At 31.6% G+C, this 22,980-nt stretch overlaps 3 protein-coding genes across 4 annotated transcripts in view; 2 read left to right on the top strand and 1 right to left on the bottom strand.

Annotated features, from left to right (window-relative positions):
- Window positions 1-2,291: 2,291 nt before the first annotated feature.
- LOC115878252 lies at window positions 2,292-4,835 on the top strand. Its single transcript, XM_030894675.1, has 2 exons — window positions 2,292-2,925; window positions 2,992-4,835. Exons 1-2 carry the CDS (start codon window positions 2,292-2,294, stop codon window positions 4,833-4,835), a joined length of 2,478 nt encoding a protein of 825 aa, XP_030750535.1.
- Window positions 4,836-19,215: 14,380 nt separating this feature from the next.
- On the bottom strand, window positions 19,216-21,752 carry LOC115878281 (beta-1,3-glucosyltransferase). Of its 2 annotated transcripts, none has more exons than XM_030894734.1 (10): window positions 21,609-21,752; window positions 21,312-21,542; window positions 21,145-21,254; window positions 20,857-21,042; window positions 20,667-20,803; window positions 20,360-20,540; window positions 20,165-20,297; window positions 19,959-20,109; window positions 19,465-19,729; window positions 19,216-19,402 (listed from the first exon to the last, which is right to left on the bottom strand). In XM_030894734.1, exons 2-10 carry the CDS (start codon window positions 21,373-21,375, stop codon window positions 19,244-19,246), a joined length of 1,386 nt encoding a protein of 461 aa, XP_030750594.1. In that variant the 5' UTR covers window positions 21,376-21,542; window positions 21,609-21,752; the 3' UTR covers window positions 19,216-19,243. The 2 variants fall into 2 exon arrangements, with proteins under 2 accessions (XP_030750594.1, XP_030750595.1); XM_030894735.1 differs by having other exon boundaries at window positions 19,218-19,402; window positions 19,465-19,549.
- A 130-nt stretch (window positions 21,753-21,882) lies between these two features.
- Window positions 21,883-22,980, top strand: part of LOC115878279 (integrin alpha-PS2) — a 250,658-nt gene continuing 249,560 nt past the window's right edge. The window contains exon 1 of the mRNA XM_030894733.1: window positions 21,883-22,257. Within this exon, the coding sequence (XP_030750593.1) occupies window positions 22,070-22,257 (188 nt within the window). The 5' untranslated portion in view covers window positions 21,883-22,069. The remainder of the gene's footprint in view (window positions 22,258-22,980) is intronic.

Raw genomic sequence — 22,980 nt, 5'->3', positions numbered from 1 at the left:
AATCTAACATTTGTTTAAACAAATTTAAATATAACAAAAACTACTAATTTTAGGTATATAACATTATATATAAGAAAGTTATGAAATTTTACGCAGAATCTAAAAATGAAATAAAAAAGAGTGTTGCATTTAAAAAAACATATGTTATATTCGCCACACTTTTTTGAAGCAGCCTGTATACTGTATAATAATTTTAAAATGGGTATCTCAACCATCTCTACAACTTTTATATTTAATATTTTTTTGTAAACCTCTAAACAAATGAGATAATGGACTTTACTCTATCGTTGACTCACCCTGTACAATTATTATATAAGATATAAATAATTCTTAATAATAAATTAACTACGAATTTGTAAAACTAAACTAGTCTTATTGTTATATTTACTACCAAAGTTAAACGAATAAATATAGCAGAGTCCACTGGACTAAAACGACAATTTAAAGTAACAACAAAACTTATAAATACCTAACTAAAACTCGTTTACTATATAACTTCATGTTTAAATTAAATTATAAAGCTGGGTCTAAGCGTTTTCATATGCTTTTTGTGCTTAATTTTACCCCCATTCATTATTTTTGGAGTAATTAGCATAATTTCCTTCTTTAGTTGTTAAATATTTATAGGCTTAAAATAGAGTCACCCCGTTTTTGAATAATAATATCAAATAATCATCAAGCTACATGTAAAACATACTACGTCCGAGTTTTTTTCATGTTCGACTTCTTCCAGATTTCTTCCAGAATAAGACTTATAGTTTCATTTATAAATTGTTTTCATATCCATTAAGTCTGTAAAAGCTTTATATCTGTTGAAAAAAAATGCATTGAAATTTCTTCTTTTTTCAACTTATTGTGTTTTGCTTGTAGAATGAAGATATAGAAACCAGATATAAACACAAAATGATTTATTATTAAATATTATTACAGTTTTAACATCCTGTAAGTCTAAAACTATGCATTTTTATACCCAGGTTTATAGGAACTATTTTCATGTCTTTTGATGAGGAATCAATAAGCACTTATTTAAAACTTTCGCAAGATAATGATATTATTTTTTTAAGGTTGTTGTTAGACTTGGATCAAGGCAAGTTAATAAAATTGCGTTTATCTTATCAAGGAGGCTGAAATCGATAAAATCTCAAGACACAACTTTTAATCGACATTAAATTACTTATACTATTTCGCTAACAAGAGAAAAAAGGTCAGTGACGTACATGCTTTTTTTAGAAAAATATTCCAGTGATAACCCACATGCACGTCCCTGGTGAATATGTCGATACTTTTTTAGAATTAAAATATGTCTTATAGAAAATATAATGTCTTATATTCTATATATGTCTTATATAGAATATAAATATAGTAAATTTTACCCTCAAAATTTCATTCGAAATGCTAAAAGTAATTGGAAGAAACGTATAATAAATCGAAAAAATATCAACACTTTAACACCCTGTAGCTACGAAACAAAGCAGAATCGGACCTATGTTTTCTTAAACACCCTGTTTATTTAAACGGCTGTTATATTTTTTAGATTTAAATTTTATTATTTTATAAGCCATTTTTCAATGATTAGAAGTTCCCTTGACATTACTCTATTAGCTTTTTAACTTAAAACTACTAATTGACTTTTCAATAAAATAACGACTACGAACGACTTGAAAAAAGGCAATTTAATTTTCGAATTATGGAAATAAGTAAACTATATTAATACTTTAAACGGAAAGGGCTGAGTCAAAAGCTTATTAGGAAAGCACATTTTATTAAAAAGGAAGTTTAATCTTCTCCAGAATGAGTTCGGAATTAGTTGGCTTTAAAACCGCCAATTTTGAGCGACCGGCGGATTTAAATCGAAAAATTACAGTTATCCGCCGCTTTCAACAGAAATGCCCTTATTTTCTTAAATAATTTAATATCGAATAAATTTCTCGTCTAGAACTAGACGTGCGTCAATTTCAGAAACTTATCTCGGTGTCTCAAACACTTTACTTCGATTAATACAGTAAAGACCTATATTTGATCTAATTAAAATGCAGATTAACGATTAATTTAAGGCACTAAATGTTATATGTTCTCCAAAATATATAAATTTTCTCCTAAAATATCGAAATATTGATTCTATTTTTTAAAATAAAACCATGCGGCGCCACTGACTCACGAACAAAAATATATAACCTAAAAGATAACCTTAATACAGAAAACAATAATATGTCAAAAACATGACAGATTTACTTCAGTAAACTCTTTGAGTAAACTGTTGTTGCTAAAAATATTAAGTATATTCATTTAAAATGTCAATACAAGTAGGCAAAGCGGATAAAGCAGAAAAAGGAGACAAAGCGATAGCCAGTAAACTAGACAAATCTAAGCAGACCGAAATCAAAGAAAAACTATATAATACAAAGCAAGTAGAAACATCCATAACTATACTTGATTCTCCAGAAGTCGATATAGTTCTAGAAGCCCTTCTATTTATATCAAAATATGCCGATCTTAATAAAAACAATTCAGTGTTTCTGATTAAAAAGGGATTAATACCGAAATTAACACAGAACTTATCAAAGAATATCTGCATTTTGAGACTTTCTTTGCGGTTGTTTACTGAAGTCCTAAATTTTGAAGAGGCTCTAAATGAAATTGATCAAGAAATATACGATGAAACTTTCCTTCAAATAACCGATATGTTCATCGACCACAAAGATGTCCATGTTAGACAGTACTGTATAGAGATTTTATCAAAGATTGCAGCTATGCCTCGCATAGCCGTTCTTATATTCAAAATAGATCTTCTAAGTCCTGTTTTGGAGAATATCAAATTTTCTAAGAATTCGACGGTACAATATTACACATTGTTACTGTTTTTTCGATTAATGGATATACCAGCAGCGATAAGTGCTGTTCCTGAATGCAACAACTATGACCCTAGTACTATTCTGAATCACATCAACAACGAAGATATTAAAATATCTAATTTAGTGTTAGATATTTTAGAAAAGATTACTAGTTTTAAATTATCGTTTCTACAAGATGGTTTTAAAACAGTACATTTAGTTGAAAAACTTTTAGCGATTATCATGAGGGACAGTCGTGAAGAACAGCATGAAAAAGCAATACAAATCTTACTTAACTGTATACAAAGCGAAGAAACTAGCACTTATTTCATCGAGTCAATAGAATTTTTAGAACTATGTCAATGGATAAAAACCTGCCATCCAAAGTATCTTACTCCTCTTATTGAAGTTTTTCTAAAGCTGTCAAGCGTACCCGAAATTAAGCAGATGCTTTTTGATCTGTCCGTTGAAGAATCAGTTTTATACTTTTTTAGATACTCCAATAAATTCGTTATTAACAAAACATGCCAGACTGTCTCAAATTTAACTACCCACAAATACTGTTGTGAACAAATGCTAACACCTGTTATAGCCTCCACACTTTTGGATATCCTAAATCGACAGAATGACGAAGAGGATCCATATAATGAAATTGCCCTAAAAACAATATTCCATTTTATAAGACGGTATAATCGAGCTATAGAGATTTTTATGGCAAAAGAATTCAAGCCTATACTTCTAAATTATTTCTTAGTCAAATCAAAACTAATAGCTGATGAAAGTTTTGCCATGGTGCTCGAAATAATATATAGATGCCTAGTTCATCCGTTATATCAACAAGAGTTTATATCTTCTGAACTATTCGTAGAACTGTTAACTTTGTTTAAAGAGTCTACTCCATCTGTCTCAAGTCTGTGCTGTGAGATACTAACAAGCGTACTACCTACACAAGATTTTAGAAAATGTTTCCTACAAAAAAATGGACCAAAGACGTTCTTGAATGTTATGGAGAACTGTCAAGATGTAGAATTATTAACGCAAATTTTATACTTTCTTTTCAGTTCTCTTGTCTATGAGGACGTCGCTATGGCCTTTCTGCACGGTGGCTTAATCAGAAGTTTGAGGAAATTTGATGAATTCTTAAAATCCAAAATACCGCTTATAAAAAAAGTCTTAAATATGGCTTTGGGTTATTATTTACCCATCAAATTTTTCGAAATGGGTCGACTGGAAGTAACAGAGAAACTCCCAAACAGATTTTATTTGATTAACGGACCTTGGACTGCACCGTTTCCATTTTTAGATGTCCTTGAAAATATCCATGTATCACCTTATCAGACTATATATGTCGTTGACTATTCACTCGAAGTTGTAAAAGAAAACTTACCAGAGCTTAAAAGTCAAACTTCATTGCTCATATCAAAAAGTTATTCAAAATCGTTTGAATCATCTCCGTCAATTAAAAAATCTCCAGAAAACAGCAACCTAACAATAACTTCCCACGATTCAGGTACTTTTGATATTAATTATGGAGGAATCTCATCAGATCCATACCTTCCAAGATACATTTACCATATCCAAAAATATGAAAAGTATCTTCAAGGGGACATACAAACCAGATGTCGATTTCTGGCAGAGTATATCGATACACTTCTTTGCGGTCCAAAAGAACACCTAACATTACCTCAAAAGATTCACGAGTACAAATTACAAATAGAGTGCTTAAAAAACAAACTAGGAAACAATATAATTCCAATTGGCTATCTGAGACTAGGATTTCACTGTGAAAGAGCTTTACTATTTAAAGCTTTAGCAGATAAAGTGAGTATACCTTGTTCTTTAGTCAAAGGTAATCTGAAAATATATTGGAACGAAGTAGCAGTATTTGAAGGTCTGGATACTGACGAAAAAGTAAAATTTTACGTAGTAGATTTAATCGAGGATTTAGGTAATTTAATGCCTGTAGGATCCAGAGAAGCAAATAAATATTGTAACAATAATTAACTGTGATTGTTTTATTTCTTAATTATTGTAAATAATTCTAGGAAATCTCAAATAAAAAGTGTCATAGGTTTAGTATGACCATCTAAATCACCTATTATAGCCTCAACACTTCCAGATAATCGGCAAAATATCAATGAAAATACAATATTTGTAATGTCCAAAAATAAAAGCCTTAGCAACAATATTCCACTTCCTGAGAAGGTATAATAAAGCTTTGTAAATGTTTATTACAAAAAAATTAAAACTCTAGATTATTTTTTGTTCAGTCACAATTTTTAGCCGAAGAAAGATTTCTCATGGTGTTTGAAATAATATACAGATTCGTAGTTATTCATAATTCAGTGATAACAAGAAAAATTTATATTTCTAAACTGTTTATAAAACTGTTAAATTTATTTTAAGAATTCTACTGCATCTATCTAAACTCTGTGCTGTCATATAGGAACAAACATGCTATATACAGGGTGTCCCAGAAATAAGTGCAAATATCTATATATATATATATATATATATATATATATATATATATATATATATATATATATATATATATATATATATATATATATATATATATATATATATCGGACCTTACTTACTTTTCTTGGAATTTTAGTTTCGAGATATAAATTTAAACGGACCTTTATAAGAAAATTAATATTATTTTTCAGAAACTATTTGAGACAGAGTTTACCATAAATATATATATATCTACTAGTGGGTAAATGAATTTGTAGATATATTACTTTTCTTGGAATTTTAGTTTCGGAGATATAAATTTAATCGGACCTTTTTAAGAAAATTAATTTTATTTTTCAGAAACTATTTGAGACAGAGTTTACCAAAAATGCTTTTTATATCTACTAGTGGGTAAATGAATTTGTAGATATATTACGACTTTTCTTGGAATTTTAGTTTCGGAGATATAAATTTAATCGGACCTTTTTAAGAAAATTAATTTATTTTTCAGAAACTATTTGAGACAGAGTTTACTAAAAATGCTTTTTATATCTACTAGTGGGTAAATGAATTTGTGGATATATTACGACTTTTCTTGGAACTTTAGTTTCGGAGATATACATTTAATCTGAACTATTTGAGACAGAGTTTACCATAAATGCTTTTTATATCTACTAGTGGGTTAATGAATTTGTAGATATATTACGACTTTTCTTGGAACTTTAGTTTCGGAGATATAAATTTAATCGGACCTTTTTATCGGAATCGGACGGTGGTAGATCTCGACAAAAGAAACATTTTTTCTCTTTATCGTTTTTCAAATAAGTCCAAAATAACAGATTCCAAAAAAATGATTTTTTGCTAAAATTTTGAGAACCACTGGATCTTTTCTGGATTTTCCTTCTTGTAAATTTAATAGTAATATAATAATCTAATACCTATGTTGCCATATTATCAAGAAATTATGTTTTTTGACTAAAAAATAAAAGAATTCCAAAAATTTTCTTCAAAATATTTCAAATTTTCAAAATTTGTTTTTTTCGCGAAAAAACCTCATAGGCCTGTTTCTGGGGGTAAACTATACTACCAGTTAAAATACTTGCACTTATTTCTGATACACCCTGTATATCATATATCATGATTTATATATTTATTGCTTGACAGTAGCATGATTTTTTTACTCTATAATAAAGATAATTAATAAAAAAGTACTCATTACGACACCAAGCCATCAATCCAGACCCTTCGTAATTTTGGCAAAACATCAAATTTTTCTTCGGCGCTTTTTTCTCGAAAACAATAGAGTGTTTATTGTCAAGATTCAACATTAAGCTAAACAAATAGCGAACTTCACAACAGCAGACAACGGGTGGTAAATATTGTAATCCAGTCATTAATCACGTCACAACAGCAAAAGAAAATTTAAATCATAACAAAATAAAACAATGGAGGGTGTAAATTATTGCCGGGGTGATTTATGAAGCAAAAACGTTCTCCTCGGCGCCCTGAAAGAATAGTTTCGGAAAATGGTACACTTAAAAGGGAAAATTATTGTTCACTTTTAATTTAACGCTTAATATTTCTGTAGAGGCAGTGGCGTTTCATTAAGTAATTAGGAAGGTGTGTAAACTTAATTTAAAAGAAAAAAACGTTTTTTTTTATATAGAAATATATAGTTTGGTTTTAACTCCATCTACGGTTACGGAATAATTATTTCAAAAGTGTTAGGAAGTAATTTCTGAAAATTCTAAAAATAACAATAAAAAAGTAATTTTGATATCTTCAGAAGGGTCTAACTTGTATTATAATTTATTATTCCAGCTAAAAACACTTTTTAGATGAGTTCAACTCAGGTAGCGAGCATAGTTTTACGCACCGGTTTTGCAAGTGGGGTCATAATTGTGTCAATTTCGGCTATAACGAAATTTTAGTTCAACTGGGTGCGTCTCAAAAGTGGCTCACCCCTTTAACTTTTTTATTTTTTCAGATAAAAAAACGATAATTGATATGTTAGTATATGATATAAATTAGAACTGACTGACGTATTCAATTGTTTTCGGTCTCTTCCTGTTTCACCGGAAATGGCTACAACTTTTGATTTATAAATCCTCGGTATTTTTTTCACTTTATTTGATATAAAATAACATTCTAAATAGAATGCCATATCATATGTCATCTTTTGACATTCTCGCTTAATAAAAAATTGTATTTTAAGTTTCAATCTAGAGTGCCATGGCTATGTTAAAAACACTAATTTTTAATCAAGAAACCTTGGATAAATAGATTTGATCGTAGAATGTTTTTAATGTCTTGGTCCTGACCTGTTAAAAGATGCCCAAATCGTATCTTTAACCATATCTCATTTTTTTCAAATGGATAGAGGGTGGCTCATTAGCACATTTGGAAAAAGCATTTCTTTACGAATAATTTGATACCACACCACATACTTGGTGTTTCGACTCAAATTGTCGTTATGGAGACCACATGTTACAATTTCGAATAAACCATATTCGAAAAAGTCAAAAGTTGACATATGATATGCTGATGTCATTCTATTCAGAGTGTCATTTTCTATCGAATAAAGTAAAATAAAAATCGGTAAAAAAACTTTTAAGTTAAACGGTTTTATCTTATGTGCACTGAAAACTAGAAAATAATAATAACAATTAGGTATTTTGAACTTCTAGTTCAGAAATATTTTAGTACTAGGCAGAATAGCTTTTAGGCATATTAGACTAAAATAAAAACGTGGGGCCCCTCTGAACTCCTACCTATGGCAAAGCATATCTTTATACTTTGGTAGATCATGAGCTCGGCGTTCGATGGTGAAGCCGCCACGGCTGGTTATTGATTGTCAAAATCTCCAGTTACGATTATAGTAAGTCGATGCAATCCACACTTAGTATAGAAGAAAGTATTACAGCAATAGTTAATAGGCCCCACGTTTTTATTTTAGTCTAATATGTCTAAAAGCTATATTCTGCCTAGTACTAAAATATTTCTGAGCTAGAAGTTCAAAATACATAATTGTTATTATTATTTTCTAGTTTTCAGTGCACATAAGATAAAACCGTTTAACTTAAAAGTTTTTTTACCGATTTTTTATTTTCTAGTTTTTAGTATTTAACGGAAATGCCTACCGAATATTCCTCATTCTATTTAAATCATTTAGTGCATCATTATTACATGGTTTTTTACCTGATAATTTATTACAATCTGACGCTCAGGTGTTTCTGACGCTAACAACTCTCTCTGTCTGTCGCGTTCTGATGCTAGCCTAGACTCGTGACGCTCAGGTGTTTCTGACGCTAACAACTCTCTTTGTCTCTCTCGTTGTGATGCCAGCCTAGACTCATGACGCTCAGGTGTTTCTGCCGCTAACAACTCTCTCTGTCTATCACGTTGTGATGCTAGCCTGGACTCATGACGCTCAGGTGTTTCTGTTGCTAACCGTTCTCTTCGTTTCTGTAGTCGACTATAGGTTTCATTTTCACTTTCTTTTGCACGTTTCGTTCTATACTATTCTTTCGCCTTTTCGAGCCTTCTTTTTCGTTGTGTAGCAGTTTCGTTTTTATTTTTGTTTGTTTTTTTATTTATTGTTTCCATGTTGTTCCCACGAGTAATGGACATTTTAACGGTCGACCCCCCCAGAGGTCCAGTAGAGGGGCAAGGCTATAATATACAACAAGAGGCGCCCAATCTTGAGGGGAAAACGCTTGCGACATTACATTTTAGCCACCCTAATGACCTACAGTCCTCAGCACGTTTTAACCTATTACCTTAACTTGGGTGGTAAAGCTACCGCTAACTACGTAGGTACATCTAATCACCTATTTTTTTATCTGTCCTTCTAACATCACACAATCTTGAACACAACTGTTCTGGACACGACTACTCATGCCCTCACCTAATACGCCATTTTATAACGACGTCCATCTTGGATTTTAAATTTTGTCATAATCACAGTATTCTACTAGTGTAGCCCTTTCATTTGATACCCATATTGAGGGGTTGTGGAAAATATGAAATCCGCCATTTTGTACCGGCGGCCATCTTAGATTTACAATGTTATTGATATTACTATATTGTATTGTCATCGGAACTAAAGGTGTGTACCAAATTTCAGATCAATCTGACAACAGGAAGGTACTTAAATTTCAATTTCCAATTTTGACCCAAATAAACAAACAAATAAATAAATACCGTACGGGTCGAGCTAAATAAAACCGTTTAAAAATACCGAGGGACCATTTAAAAATCAAAAGTTGTAGTTATTTTCGGTGAAACAGGAAGTGACCAAAAACAAATGAATACGTCAATCAATCCTAATTTATGTTATATACTAACATAAAAAATCTCGTTTTTTTTATCTGAAAAAATAAAAAACTTATAGGGGGTGAGACACTTTTGAGACGCATTCGACATATAGTTAATATTGCAAATTATATATTACTAGTTGAAGCCTGGCGAATCCGCCACGATATCAGGAAAAAATACTTTTTTTAATTTAAATGAAAAACAAAAAATCCGGCGACGACAATTTTTAGAAGAGCCAATTAACTATCTTAAAAAAGCAACTTTCTAGAGCAAGTCGTTACTTCAGTAGAGACGACACAGATAAACATTAGCATTTGAAATATGTAGATCCTCTCATGGTATATGTCATATTGGTTATTATGATATTTTTTTTATTATGTCACGAGCACTTTGTTTACATACTTGTTTCGTCGAACTACTTGAATCCTTTTTTGCTTTTGATCAAATCGATGTGAGAAACTATGAACCTATAAAATGTTGTTTCGGGAGAGTTTAATATCCGGGAAAGTTGAGTTATTGAATGTTATTGCACCAAACAATGCCCTAATTACGATCTCCTTTATGCGTTAACATATTTTTGGTAATTTTATTAACATTTGAAATTGTCACAACACACGATGCCTATACTCTGTTTTTTTTTCTCAGGTAAGATTTCGACAGACGATGACAGAAGAAAAGCAGATGACGTCCCATACCAATCTATTTATTTTACTAAAAAAAGTTTCTAATAATTTTTAAGTTAACTATGGATGGGTTTAAATATAAATTCGTCATGCGTCGTCACTTGTTGTTTTTAACCAGTTTTTATTGGTTTATTTCAAAAATGACAGATCGTATTTCAATTTTATTGGTTTGACTGAACGATGAACGACAAACGGACGCCGATGGGTATGAACTCGCCTTTAGATTTTTGACGTTTGTCAAAGTCTTGCCAAATTATAGGTTATAATTTTGTGACAACTTTTGTCAAATACCCTGCGTTTTGGAAGATGATGCATTTTGATTCGTGTTATTACGTGTGTTTTGTGTCTTTTGAAGTCAAGTGGAGGAAAAATCGAGTGAAAATTAACTGTAGAACCCAGAGCAGTTTATGGTTAATACACGCTGCCCAGGCAGAATGTCTTATAAAGACACACCAATACAGTTACTATCAATAAAGTTCGTATACCATCTCGTCGTAGATAAGTGCATCTCGAATATGGTAGAAAGACCATACTAAACACATACTAAAAACTGGAGTAGGTAACAAAAGGTACTGGTTTAAAAAAATTAAGTTCGTTTCTGTAGTCGACTATAGGTTTCATTTTCACTTTCTTTTGCACGTTTCGTTCTATACTTTTCTAAGATTAAAGTTAATTAATCAACCTGTGAGGTATAAAATTTGGTAAGTGTTATTATTAATAAAATAGTTTGTTTTATTTGTGTTGTTTTATTTATTCCTGCGGAATATTACAAATTTGTATTTGTACATAAGTTATATTGATAAATATAATCATAAATGCGGGAAGTTTCATAAAGCTTGAAAGTAAGAAATAGTTCTTTTTATATTTTTTGGTATGTGGTGTCTTGTTTTTGTTTGTTTTGTATTAACACATACCGTTTTTTATTAAATAAAATAACTCGATTACATTTTTTCAGTTTTATACAGTTTTTTTCACAATCTTTTGAAGTTACTTGTCAGTCAAATTTTAAATACATATATTAATTTCCTGCTATGCGTTCCAGTTGTACCAACTTATTTCTTTGTAAAATAAAATAAACTACTTTGAAATTAAAAATGACAGACACATCTATCACTGTCAAGGATCTTCTTGTTGGACAGATTTATAGTTCGGATTTTTTTCACTTATTTTTTACTATCCCAAACAGCATTACATAACACAAACCTCGTACCTGAGTATTTTATAGTCTCAATAACTGTGCCAGCAAAAAACTAAATTACTTAAATATTATGACTTATGACAAAGCTATGATTTCAATATTATTTTAATGCGATCAACATGAACTGTAACCGGGCCTGCGTGAAATACGTAGTGAAAATTTCTGATTTCTGCCGTATACAGCGCTGCGGTCGGAATTTTTTGAAATCAACAACTGAAATGCACCAAGCCTACAGACTTTAATCCTTACAATATTTAACAAATTTGCTTAACAATAGCGCATTTAATTGAATGACATAAAGTTGATGGACGTTAACAAACAAAAGCCACAATTCCAATTGTATCTAGATGCGTAGAGTAAGAGACAAAGGACATGTCGTTGATGAAACTCTAAAAACAAACTGAAGCCGATCGCTACATAATCCACGCTTTACCGTAAATTCGCAACGCAACCAAACCTACTTTTCTATCTCGATTGGAACATGCCAAACAGACAGAGTATATTGTCGTTGACGTTGCAGCAAAGGGCCCCGATGAAAACACGGATGACAAAGTAGAACGGTCCGGTGGTTATGAAGTTTGTTCTGGCGGTTTACATTAAGACAGCGTTAAAATAGAACAGGCACAACGCGGCTGCGGTTTGATATTCTCGTTTTGCCTTTGGAGATGCCACGCAGTGAGGATACTTTGTAATTGAATTGCGAATAGATGCTGGTAAGTTTAATTAAATTACGCGCGATAGAGAGAGTTTATGTTAAAGGTCTCATTGTAAATTGGCTTTGAGTGATATTCCTAATTAACGTTTCAAAGATTCTTTTCTATTCGATCTGTTTCGCCAAAATAAAATCGCTTACGCTGATATTAGAAAGCATGCGTATCTAAGATAATTCACCATCTACTAAGCATTACAAGAAGCAGTCTAGCGATGGGATATATACCAACCACATGGAGAAGAGCAAAAGTAATCTTCATACCCAAAATAGGCAAAACTGACTGGACAAATCCCAAGTCATTTAGGCCTATTAGTCTCACATCGTTCATACTAAAAACGCTGGAGAAAGTAGTTGACAACCATATTGGAGAAAATCATCTAAAGGTTAAACCACTGCATGATAGTCAGCATGCATATAGAACGGGCAGATCCACAGAAACTGCTCTGTACCAATTAACGGAGCTAATACAGACAAGTCTGGATAGCAAAGAAACAGCAATTTGTGCCTTCTTGGATATTGCGGGGGCGTTTGACAATATACCACATAAGGTGGTCAGGCGATCTCTAGAAACAAGAGGGGTGAACAGAACTATTATTCGCTGGTTTTGGGAAATGCTGTCAACACGAACAGCAGAGGCTCAGATGGGCACCAAAACTGTAGCTGTTAAAACAACGCAAGGAACTCCACAAGGTGGAGTAACCTCCCCTTTGCTGTGGAGCTTGGTGGTGGATGAACTACTAGATGAATTAACTCTAGCGGGAATACACTGCATTGGGTATGCAGATGACATAGTCATGATCGCTCGGGGGAAACATGCAGGCACCTTGTGTGATATTATCCAAAGAGGACTCCGTATCACTGAGAGATGGTGTAGGACTGTCGGGCTGAGTATCAACTCAGAAAAAACCGCGATAGTGCCATTCACCAGAAGGCGAAGTCTGAAAACCTTGAAAAGAATCCAACTAGATGGAAAGGAAATACTGCCAACACAGGAAGTTAAATACCTGGGAATAACCCTGGACAGTAAACTCCTGTGGAACAGGCATATTAAGAACACTACCAGCAAAGCCATAAAGGCTCTCATGATATGCAGAAGACTGGCGGGAAATAGATGGGGCTGCTCCCCTAACATTTTGCGCTGGATGTATACCATGATAGTAAGACCCATGATTACTTATGGAGCAGTTGCCTGGTACACAAAACTAGAGCAACGGACGGCAAGGCTAAACCTATGCAAAGTCCAGAGACTCAGACTCCAGAGACTCTGTGTTTGCATCACAGGAGCCATGAGAACCTGTCCAACAGCAGCAATGGAGGTTATTCTAGATCTAACACCACTGCACATTGTCATTGGTAGATTGCCAATGCGACAATGATTAGAATGGTCACTAACGGAATGAGTACTGGGAGAATTGTCAGATCAGGGGCTTGGAACACCCTCAAAAAGGAAATACCACTCTGCAACTCCCAGTGGACGATATGCCAAGAACGTACAACTTTGACAAACATGTCAATGTAGTATTGAGCAATAAGAAGGATTGAAGAAAAGAAACGCTTGCCCAGCAGTTAAAAGACCATACCATAACTTGGTATACTGATGCTTCCAAAACCAATACGGGAACAGGGATCGGAGTGTTTGGACCGAGAGCTAAATACTCCGAACCAATGGGCACTTACCCTAGTATCCTACAGGCAGAAATCTACGCTATCGAAAGATGCGTACAACTTATCTTAGATAGCAACTATCGGAAACAAGAAACAGCCATCTTGTCTGATAGTCAAGCAGCGTTAAAAGCGATCAACTCAGTATCGATCAATTCGAAATTGGTCAAAGAATGCATAGAGAAGCTGAATAAATTAGGCAAAGAAAACAAAGTCCTCCTACTCTGGGTGCCTGCTCACCAAGGGATAGAAGGCAATGAAAAAGCAAATAATCTAGCTAGGAAAGGAGCTAACACTCCACTAACTGGACCAGAACCGTTCTGCTTTCCAAGTGGTAACCAACTCAAGGCGGAACTCAAGAACTTGGAAGATTCCATCCGCAACCTGGAATGGAAATCTTGCAATGGTCTAAGACACTCGAAGAAGTTTCTGAGGGCTTATGATCAAGAAAAATTACAGATCTTCCTGGGTCTGAGTAAGAACAATCTTCGGATGTCACGGGGTTTTTAACGGGACACTGTCTCCTCAATGAACACCTCAGTAGATTGAAACTAAGAAGAAACGGCGAATGCAGATTCTGTGGGGAAGATGGTGAAACACCAGTACACCTCATCACTGAGTGCGCCGAGACGACAACCATTCGTGCCATGAATTTTGGTACGACTGATATTGGAGATGGAGAACTACCCTCTATAAAACCGTCCCAGATACTGGCTTTTGTCAAAGCCCTGGGACTGTATGATGAGTTATGATTCAAGAAAGGGGGACACAATGGATCTCTAAGGTCGAAGTGATTAACCCCCCTCCCACTCATTCTAAATTCTAAAAAAAAAATCTAAGATAATAATTCTTCTATACACCTTTCCTCTGACTTGAGATATCTGGAATTAAATCTAAATAATGCAATCTTTTACAGAGGCAAAAATAGTTGTTTCATAATTCCATAAAGTATGATCCGCAAGTCTTCAAATAAAATAAAAAAATGATTTTTAATCTTTTTCATTCTCGCTCCTGGAATGTTCCAATTGAAATTTCATCGATTCAGTTCTTTTACGCCTTTGCCCATTATCCATAATGCGCGATAGCAACAGCTTCCGCATAAAAGAAAATATGACGACTAACGACCCCTATGCCGCCTTTAAGACCGTTTACTTGCGAAAAACGTCGATTCAGACTTCTGTATCTGGTCGTTGGAAATGCACGGAGATAGAAAACTGTTATCTCAGCGTGACCGAGTTTTATTACGGCGCGTCGTCGTTGCAACGGCGGCGGATGCCATAGAATTTTAAAGGATACAAAACATTTCGGTAACATGAGGTTTCGCTCGTAACATTTCATAAATTATGGATTTTTCTTTTACGTCGAATTGAATTAATATTGAAACCAGGTTTATGACTCCGAGTTATTGGCGTTTGCGTGGAAAATGATTTGATAAGAGAGAACGCAATTAAACTTCATTACTTTGTACATGCATTTATGTTTCTTTGTATTAACCTTTGAATAAGAAGACTAAGGAAGGAGCATATCAAAAATCTTAGGTACACCGCGATGGGCCTCAAATATGGCCGACTTAAATTCCGGTTTATCAGTGTCGTTCTAATTTTATTTAAAAAATGTAAAATTATGATGTAGGGTAGACTCAATAATTTGTTGTTTTATTTTACGTTGTGAATAAATGTTGGTAGTTATTAAAATTGTTATAAAAATATTTTAATTCTAATAAAAATAGATAAGTTATAATAAGTATTTATTACCACAAATATCCGATACGCTACTGAAGCAGGTAAGTCAAATTAACGTATCTAAATTCTTTGACATCTAATCTTTGACAAGTAATAACTAAAAGCTAAAATGCAAGAAAAATATATAATTTAGTTAATTTAAGTGAATTTCATAAATGATCGGTTTACTACATGTATTTATATTATATAGTCACTTACTAGCGAAAAGTTGTTCCATTATTTCACTCAATTTTTGCCGAGATCTTCCGCACGCTACACAACCAACTATTTTAGAGTCTTTTTCGATAAATCGCGATAGTGTCACTGTTAATTTAAGTGCTGCCACAATTTCCATCTAGATTTACTACCTTTATATAACTATCAGTAGTAGAATAAATAATAAACAACATAAAATAAGCTCCATAAAGACTGACAAATCCACAAAATTTCAAATCAAATTCAAATGTGTCAAATGAATCGTCAAACAGAACTGTCAAGGATCCCCACCCTAGAGTGCTTTTATGGCGCTTTTTCCGCCCACCATGCATGAATACATGGATAGCATTATGCTCCTTCCTTAGTCTTCTTATTCAAAGGTATTAACCTACTATTTATCTTTTTTATTTTTTCGGATAAAAAAACGAGATTTGGTATGTTAAGACGTATTCAATGGTTTTCGGTTACTTCCTGTTTCACCGGAACTGACTACAACTTTTGATTTTTAAATGACACCCTCAATATTGTTTTACTTTATTCGATAGAAAATGATACTCTGAATCGAATGACATATATGTAAACTTTTGACATTTTCGCTCAAATACAAATTGTATTTTAAATTTGAATCTAGAGTGCCATGACTGTGAAGGAGCCTTGGAAAATAGATTTGATCGTCTAATGTTTTTCGTGTATTGTCCTGATCGGTTAAAAGATGCCCAAATCGTATTTTTAAGCATATCTCAATTTTTTCAAATGGAACGAGAGTGGCTCATTAGTATATTTGGAAGAAGCATTTTTTACGAATAATTTGATACAACAAACTTGGTATTTCGAGTCAAATTGTCGTTATGAAGCGCATGTTACAATTTCAAATAAACCAAAGAATATACCTAGCTAGAAAAAGAATGGACTCTGCCATACTGAAAAATGGTCCTACAGAAGTGGCCCCATCTATTGAGTAGGGTTTAGGTCATAGCGCCAATCATAATATTATCAAATAAATGATTATCAAAATGTTTTTCAAACTTTACTACAATTTGTTATATGTGTTTTAATTAGACAATTCCTTTTGTTTGTGGCCCTAAAAATATAATGTAAGTCTTTTATCTTTGCCATCATTTAAGTACCTATTTATATTTACTACGTTGGTCTTGTTTTATTATAATAAACGATGTTTAAATATTTGACTTATAAATAAAAACTTTATAATAAATAATATTTCACATGTTTGACTTTAATTTTATTTAATAATTGTATAAATTATACTGTTAAATCTTATTTTTTACACGTCACAACGATACTTGTTATTAGTATTGTTGAATTTGTGTAAAAAATAAGATTTAATAATGAGATTTAATTATTTTAGAGTAGAATTCAATAAATACGCTCATTTAAAAAGCCCGCGCTTCGATCCATTTAAAACAAGCCCTACTCAATAGATAGCGCCACTTCTGTAGGACCATTTTTCAGTATGGCAGAGTCCATTTTTTTTAGCTAGGTATATTCTTTGTTTTGTTCTAAAATAATTAAATTTGATTATTAAATCTTATTTTTTACACAAATTTAACAATACTAATAACAAGTATCGTTGTGATGTGTAAAAAATAAGATTTAACAGTATAATTTATACAATTATTAAATAAAATTAAAGCCAAACATGTGTAAATATTATTTATTATTTAAAGTTTTTATTTATAAGTCAAATATTTTAACATCGTTTATTATAATAAAACAAAACCAACGTAATACGCCCAAAGTTTTGTAAATGGAGTAAATGTAAATAGGTACTTAAATGATGGCAAAAATAAAAGACTTACATTATATTTTTAGGGCCACAAAAACAAAGGGAATTGTCTAATAAAACACATATAACAAATTATAGTTTGAAAAACGTTTTGATAATCATTTTTGATAATATTATGATTGGCGCGATTTTTTGAGAATTTGACAATAGTATGACAATGGCCGTTGGAAACTATGGAAACTACAAAAAAAATCTGATTGAACGCCATCTGGCAATAACTAGTACCAATTTCTTAACCTAAAAATTAATTTCACTACCAACTAGCGCCCGAGGCTGGAACTATTTTATTTGAAATTTCCGTGGAAACGGTGGAACCGCTTTTGCTATTTCACTTTCCGGCCTGAAATAAACCATATGCGAAAATGTCAAAAGTTGCCGTATGATATGTCATTCCATTCAGTGTCATTTTCTATCGAATAAAGTAAAAAAATACTGAGGGTACCATTTAAAAATCAAAAGTTGTAGTTATTTCCGGTGAAACCGGAAGTGATCGATGGAAGATATATGAAAGAACACATATGGAAGGCACTCAAATGAAGAATTAGATAAATAATACAAAAATAATAATTTGTGTCTTTATGCTGAAATACTTTTCTATATTAGGTTATTTCTTTATTAGTTTTTACTTGCTGTTTCTCTTTTAACGTTTCTTTATTAGTACAATGTAATATTAAATTTTATATATTTATAAGTAAATTTTATTGCCTTAAATAAAAGATTTTGAAAATTTTATTTTCAAAATCAATGTCGACCAGACTATACAATATTTTATTGGTGCAGTTTGGTTTGAGCAAACCAGTTTGCGCAAATTAACTGAGAGTCTAAACAGCTCTTTAGAGAAAATTAAAAAAAAAAACATGAGTAATTTAATTGAATTTTTTCTAAGTCCTCAAAATTAAAAGACACGGTAATATAATTTCGGTTTCATTCTTTAATACATGGTTTAATTAATTTTGTTTAAGGTTATATAGGGTCGATTTTGATGTTATTAAAGTAGGTATCACTATAAATGTTGTGTTTCACCTTGTTTCCCTAACATTTTAAAACAGTAAAAAATATGACGTTAATTATATTACCATAGAAACGCGTTTGGATTTTTAGGACTTTGTTTTTTATTTTCTCTAAAAAGGTATGGAAATTTAGAAAAATATAAACGGGATCAACCGTTTTAGAACAAGCAAACATTTTTATGAAGAATGTATTTTTCTTAAAATGTCAATAATAAAGAGATTTTTCCTCTTGTAAAGCCAATCCGGAGACATACTGTAGTTTGATTATTACACAGTTTAAGGAATTATACTTGCATAATTTTATTTATTTTTGTTCTTGACGGAATGGCGAAGGTTCCATTTTTACTTCATATCGCAGCACCAGCTCAGATCTTCATTCCTTTAAACGAGATAAAATTAAAATAATTATAAAGCCCTTAAAATAGCATTGTTATAGTTTCATTTAATTTTTGAATAATATATAGGCTCATACCATTCTGACAAAAAATATCAGTATGTATTTCTATCTAACAAAAGTTACTTAATGAATATATTATTTTATTAACCAAGTTATAAAACAGAATCAGTATCAGAAATAAAACAAAAAAAAAACATCATGAGTTGGTTTAAAGTATATTTCAGTCATTTTACAATTCAACTTTTGCTAACACCTCTTCCACTAATTTCTTGTCATCGGCTTCAAACCACTCACGGTAAACTTGAACAGGATCAATCATCCAATGTTTGTGGAATGTAATTGCGTCCATGGTTGCCAATCGCCCTTCTGCATAATCAGGAGGCCTTGCCTAATACAAACGTCAAAATAAAATCTTCATTTCCACACTGTCAATTTAAAGAATTCCAATACCTGATGCATTTGAGGAATATGAATAATAGTTATACCCAATTTCTCGGCGCATGCTCCTAAAATCATATCATCTGGTGAATCGGGTCTGGAACATTTACAAGAATCAGCTAACAGTTGGAGGGCGGCCTGATTTATCAGAATACCCGCACCCCCTGTCGCGTAATCAAAACCTTCTGATCCTGGGCCCCCAAAGCGATAACGCTCACCTAGCATAATAGGCTCTGTAGTGTCGTAACATCTTGTAAGACTAGCTATTCGAGAAACACTGAAATAAGTTCCATTTGATAAATAACCTGATCACAATGAACAAGCACCTTCGCCCACTTGTCAAGAATTTTATTTTTTGAAATAGGTATAAAATTTAAAATAAAAGTGCTCAAATTTAAAACTAAAAATAAAGAAAATTAGCTGTATAAGCTGTGATAATAATCTCTATAAGCTGTGATAATTTAAAAACAAAAATTGATAATAAAATTAATTAACTCTGTATTTACCTTAAAACAGTGTCATCATCTACTAAAACTAACCATGTGAATTGAGATTCTTGCAACATATCCTCCACAAATTTTAATATTGACATGGTTTTTTCACAATGCCCATGATCCGTATTTTTTACACCCAATGAAACAGTTGGCACTGATGCATCTATTACGAAGATAATACTTTGATTATAAAATGTTAATTTTGGATCACTTCTTACCTTCAACATCACTGAAATACATAATTTTTGAAGCAAACTGACCCCAAGTCTTTTTCACAGCTTTAATTCGATCTACATGAAATTTCTGACAAGTCTTTACTGCAAAGAATATTGAAGAAACATGAGTTTTACCCTGTAAAATTCACAAACTAAAAGTATATAAAAAAATATTAAAAACAAATTATTGCAACTTACACAGTTAGGTATTGCTCTCGGATATGTGGCACAGTTAGGGCCTTCCTTACTACAAAATGCATTATCATTAACAATCATGGGACCCTTGCCATCATTATAAACAAACAAAGCCAGTTCATATGCAGAATCTATATGAAAATCAGGCATTTTGTATTTCGCATTTTCCAATTGACTTTCTAATCTACAAAAACCAACATAAATAAAACCATATTAATTATATGTTCCTAATTTTTGTATTAAAATATAAGTTTGATTAATATTTTAAATAGACTAAATATCATACTAAATTAAATATATATGTGCTTACCTTTTCAATAACGGCATACTGAAAACAATGCCTGATCCTATATTAGGATATTTAAAAAATTCTGGATTTTTATAAAACCCAAAATGGTGTATAATTGATGCCTCAGTATCATGAAGTGCATTGCCAATCCAAATCTCCTAAATAATAATAATTATTAAGACTCAGATCTCGCGTACTTCTTAAATAATACCTTTTGAGCATCATAGTTCTGCAGAGTATTAATAAGTAATTTTAAAGAAACAGTACAGCGATCCTCTACAAATACAACCCATTCACAGGATTCTGCAATATTTACTATTGGTGAAATTAAAGGGAAAAATGTCCAATCTCCAGAAATGTTAAATTCTTTGGTAGTAAAATATACCTTAGGTTCTTTCTGCAAGTAATATAGTTACCTCAGTTACAATATTGGTTACAACCTCACAGTAAAATTTGGTACGATTAGAATGAGATACATCTACATAAAAAAATAACTCACCACAGATAAAACACTACTTTCTAACTGAATGGCTTCCTTAAGTGTTAGTGCATAATTAACATTAAATTGAGAGTTTTGGCTAAGTATAATAATGGTAATATTTGGAGATTCTAAAAACACACATTTTAAATATTACAACAGTACAATAATACATAAATATTACAAACCTAGAGCTACAGTAAAACAAATCACAGACATGAACACAAGGTAATGCATCATTATTAAATTCATTTCTAAATGACTTCTTATAATATATATTTTTCAAGCTGAATAAACTATTTGCTGATTAGTACTTATATTATATCTTTGGACATATTTGACTAGAATAAAAATGATGCAAAACACATCCGTGGGTTGCTAGCCCACACAAACGCATTCCCAATAATCACATTGATTTCCTAAACAAGAGAATTGTTATTAAAAAACAAGCTTGAAATAAATATCAAAGGTTGTTTATATATTACCTTACAACAACCTTTTTTCAATCATTATACAACATTTTACTCTATTAACTTTAAATTAATAGAAGATAAATCAATTCGAATGCTAAATAAAATTCAAAAAACTACAAAACAAAAACATAAACTTAACCTAACTTATTCACGTCAATGCTGTATGTTTAGTTGCCTATACTGGACGAAGTGTTTTAAAAATAAAGAAGTTGGTTGTTAAATGATAATATAGGTGGAGCAAGGGTACAAACTAATTTTAAATCCAATCCAACTTAAAGTTTTTCGAGTTAGTCGACTAAAACGCGCGAAAGTATAAAAATGCCAACATCGTTGTAATAAGCGCTCCTCGACGCGCTTTTTTTTCTCGAAATACTATTAGTAAGAAATTATGTACATCGAATATTTTTGAACCAATTAAATAAATTGTGTAATTGTTTATTCATAGTGTATGCATTTGGAAAAAAAACTTCAGAATGAAGGGCGCGTCTTTTTGCAATAGCAATTTCAGTGCGTTTTGTGTGTTGTGCGTGATATTTTTGCAATGTCTTTCTGTTTACGGTTTCAACATTGACGCTTTTAACTATGCGGTTTATGGAACAAGGGAAGAATCAATGTTTGGTTTTACTGTGGCTGTACATAAGCAAGGACATGAAAGGGGATGGTATGTAACTTATTTTTATTATTACTTTAACACGAAGATAAAAATTATTTCACTTTACTAAATTAAAAGTTAAAAATTATGCCATGAAATAAAATTACTAAAAAAATTCAATAATCATTTCAAATAATATTTCAAATTTTACTAGATTTAAAAGGAACCCTATAAAAATAAATTGTTGGTATCAAATTGAGTTACGATGTTAAGAAAATTAATTATACTGGTTATTTCATACCGTATTTGTTATTTGTTTAAGGAATACTTTAAATTGTGATGATAACCTTGGAGAAAAACTAAAAATATTATTTATATAAGCATATATCCAATATTGGAATTAGAAAATTGTTAATAAAACAATTGTTATTTTTAGAATGAATTTTATGTAACTGTCGACAATTTATTACGTCAACATACTTATATTTTTACAATAAAAAGTTTCTAATTTTAAAACAAATATTAAGTGACCATTTGGCATAGTATTATTACTTCTCAATTTTATTTTTTCCTCTGTAATAATTCTAAAATATACTATTATTTCTTTTTAAAATAAGAATACTTACCTGCCTTCAAAAATAATTAGAATATTTAATGTACTACAGGACCAGGCATTCCCTTGTTTTAATTAAAATTCATTAGTCCGAAAAAGTAGCAAAATAAGCATTCGGCTTTAACGTTTTATGTAAAACTGGCTATGTATTTTTACACAAATGAAGAAGGAAATTTAAT

The sequence above is a fragment of the Sitophilus oryzae genome, unplaced genomic scaffold, assembly GCF_002938485.1.
Source record: "Sitophilus oryzae breed Bouriz unplaced genomic scaffold, Soryzae_2.0 scaffold_1507_pilon_pilon, whole genome shotgun sequence".
NCBI lineage: Eukaryota > Metazoa > Arthropoda > Insecta > Coleoptera > Curculionidae > Sitophilus > Sitophilus oryzae.
The sequence above is the reverse complement of the archived record's forward strand: the minus strand, read 5'-3'. Positions and strand labels throughout refer to the sequence as shown.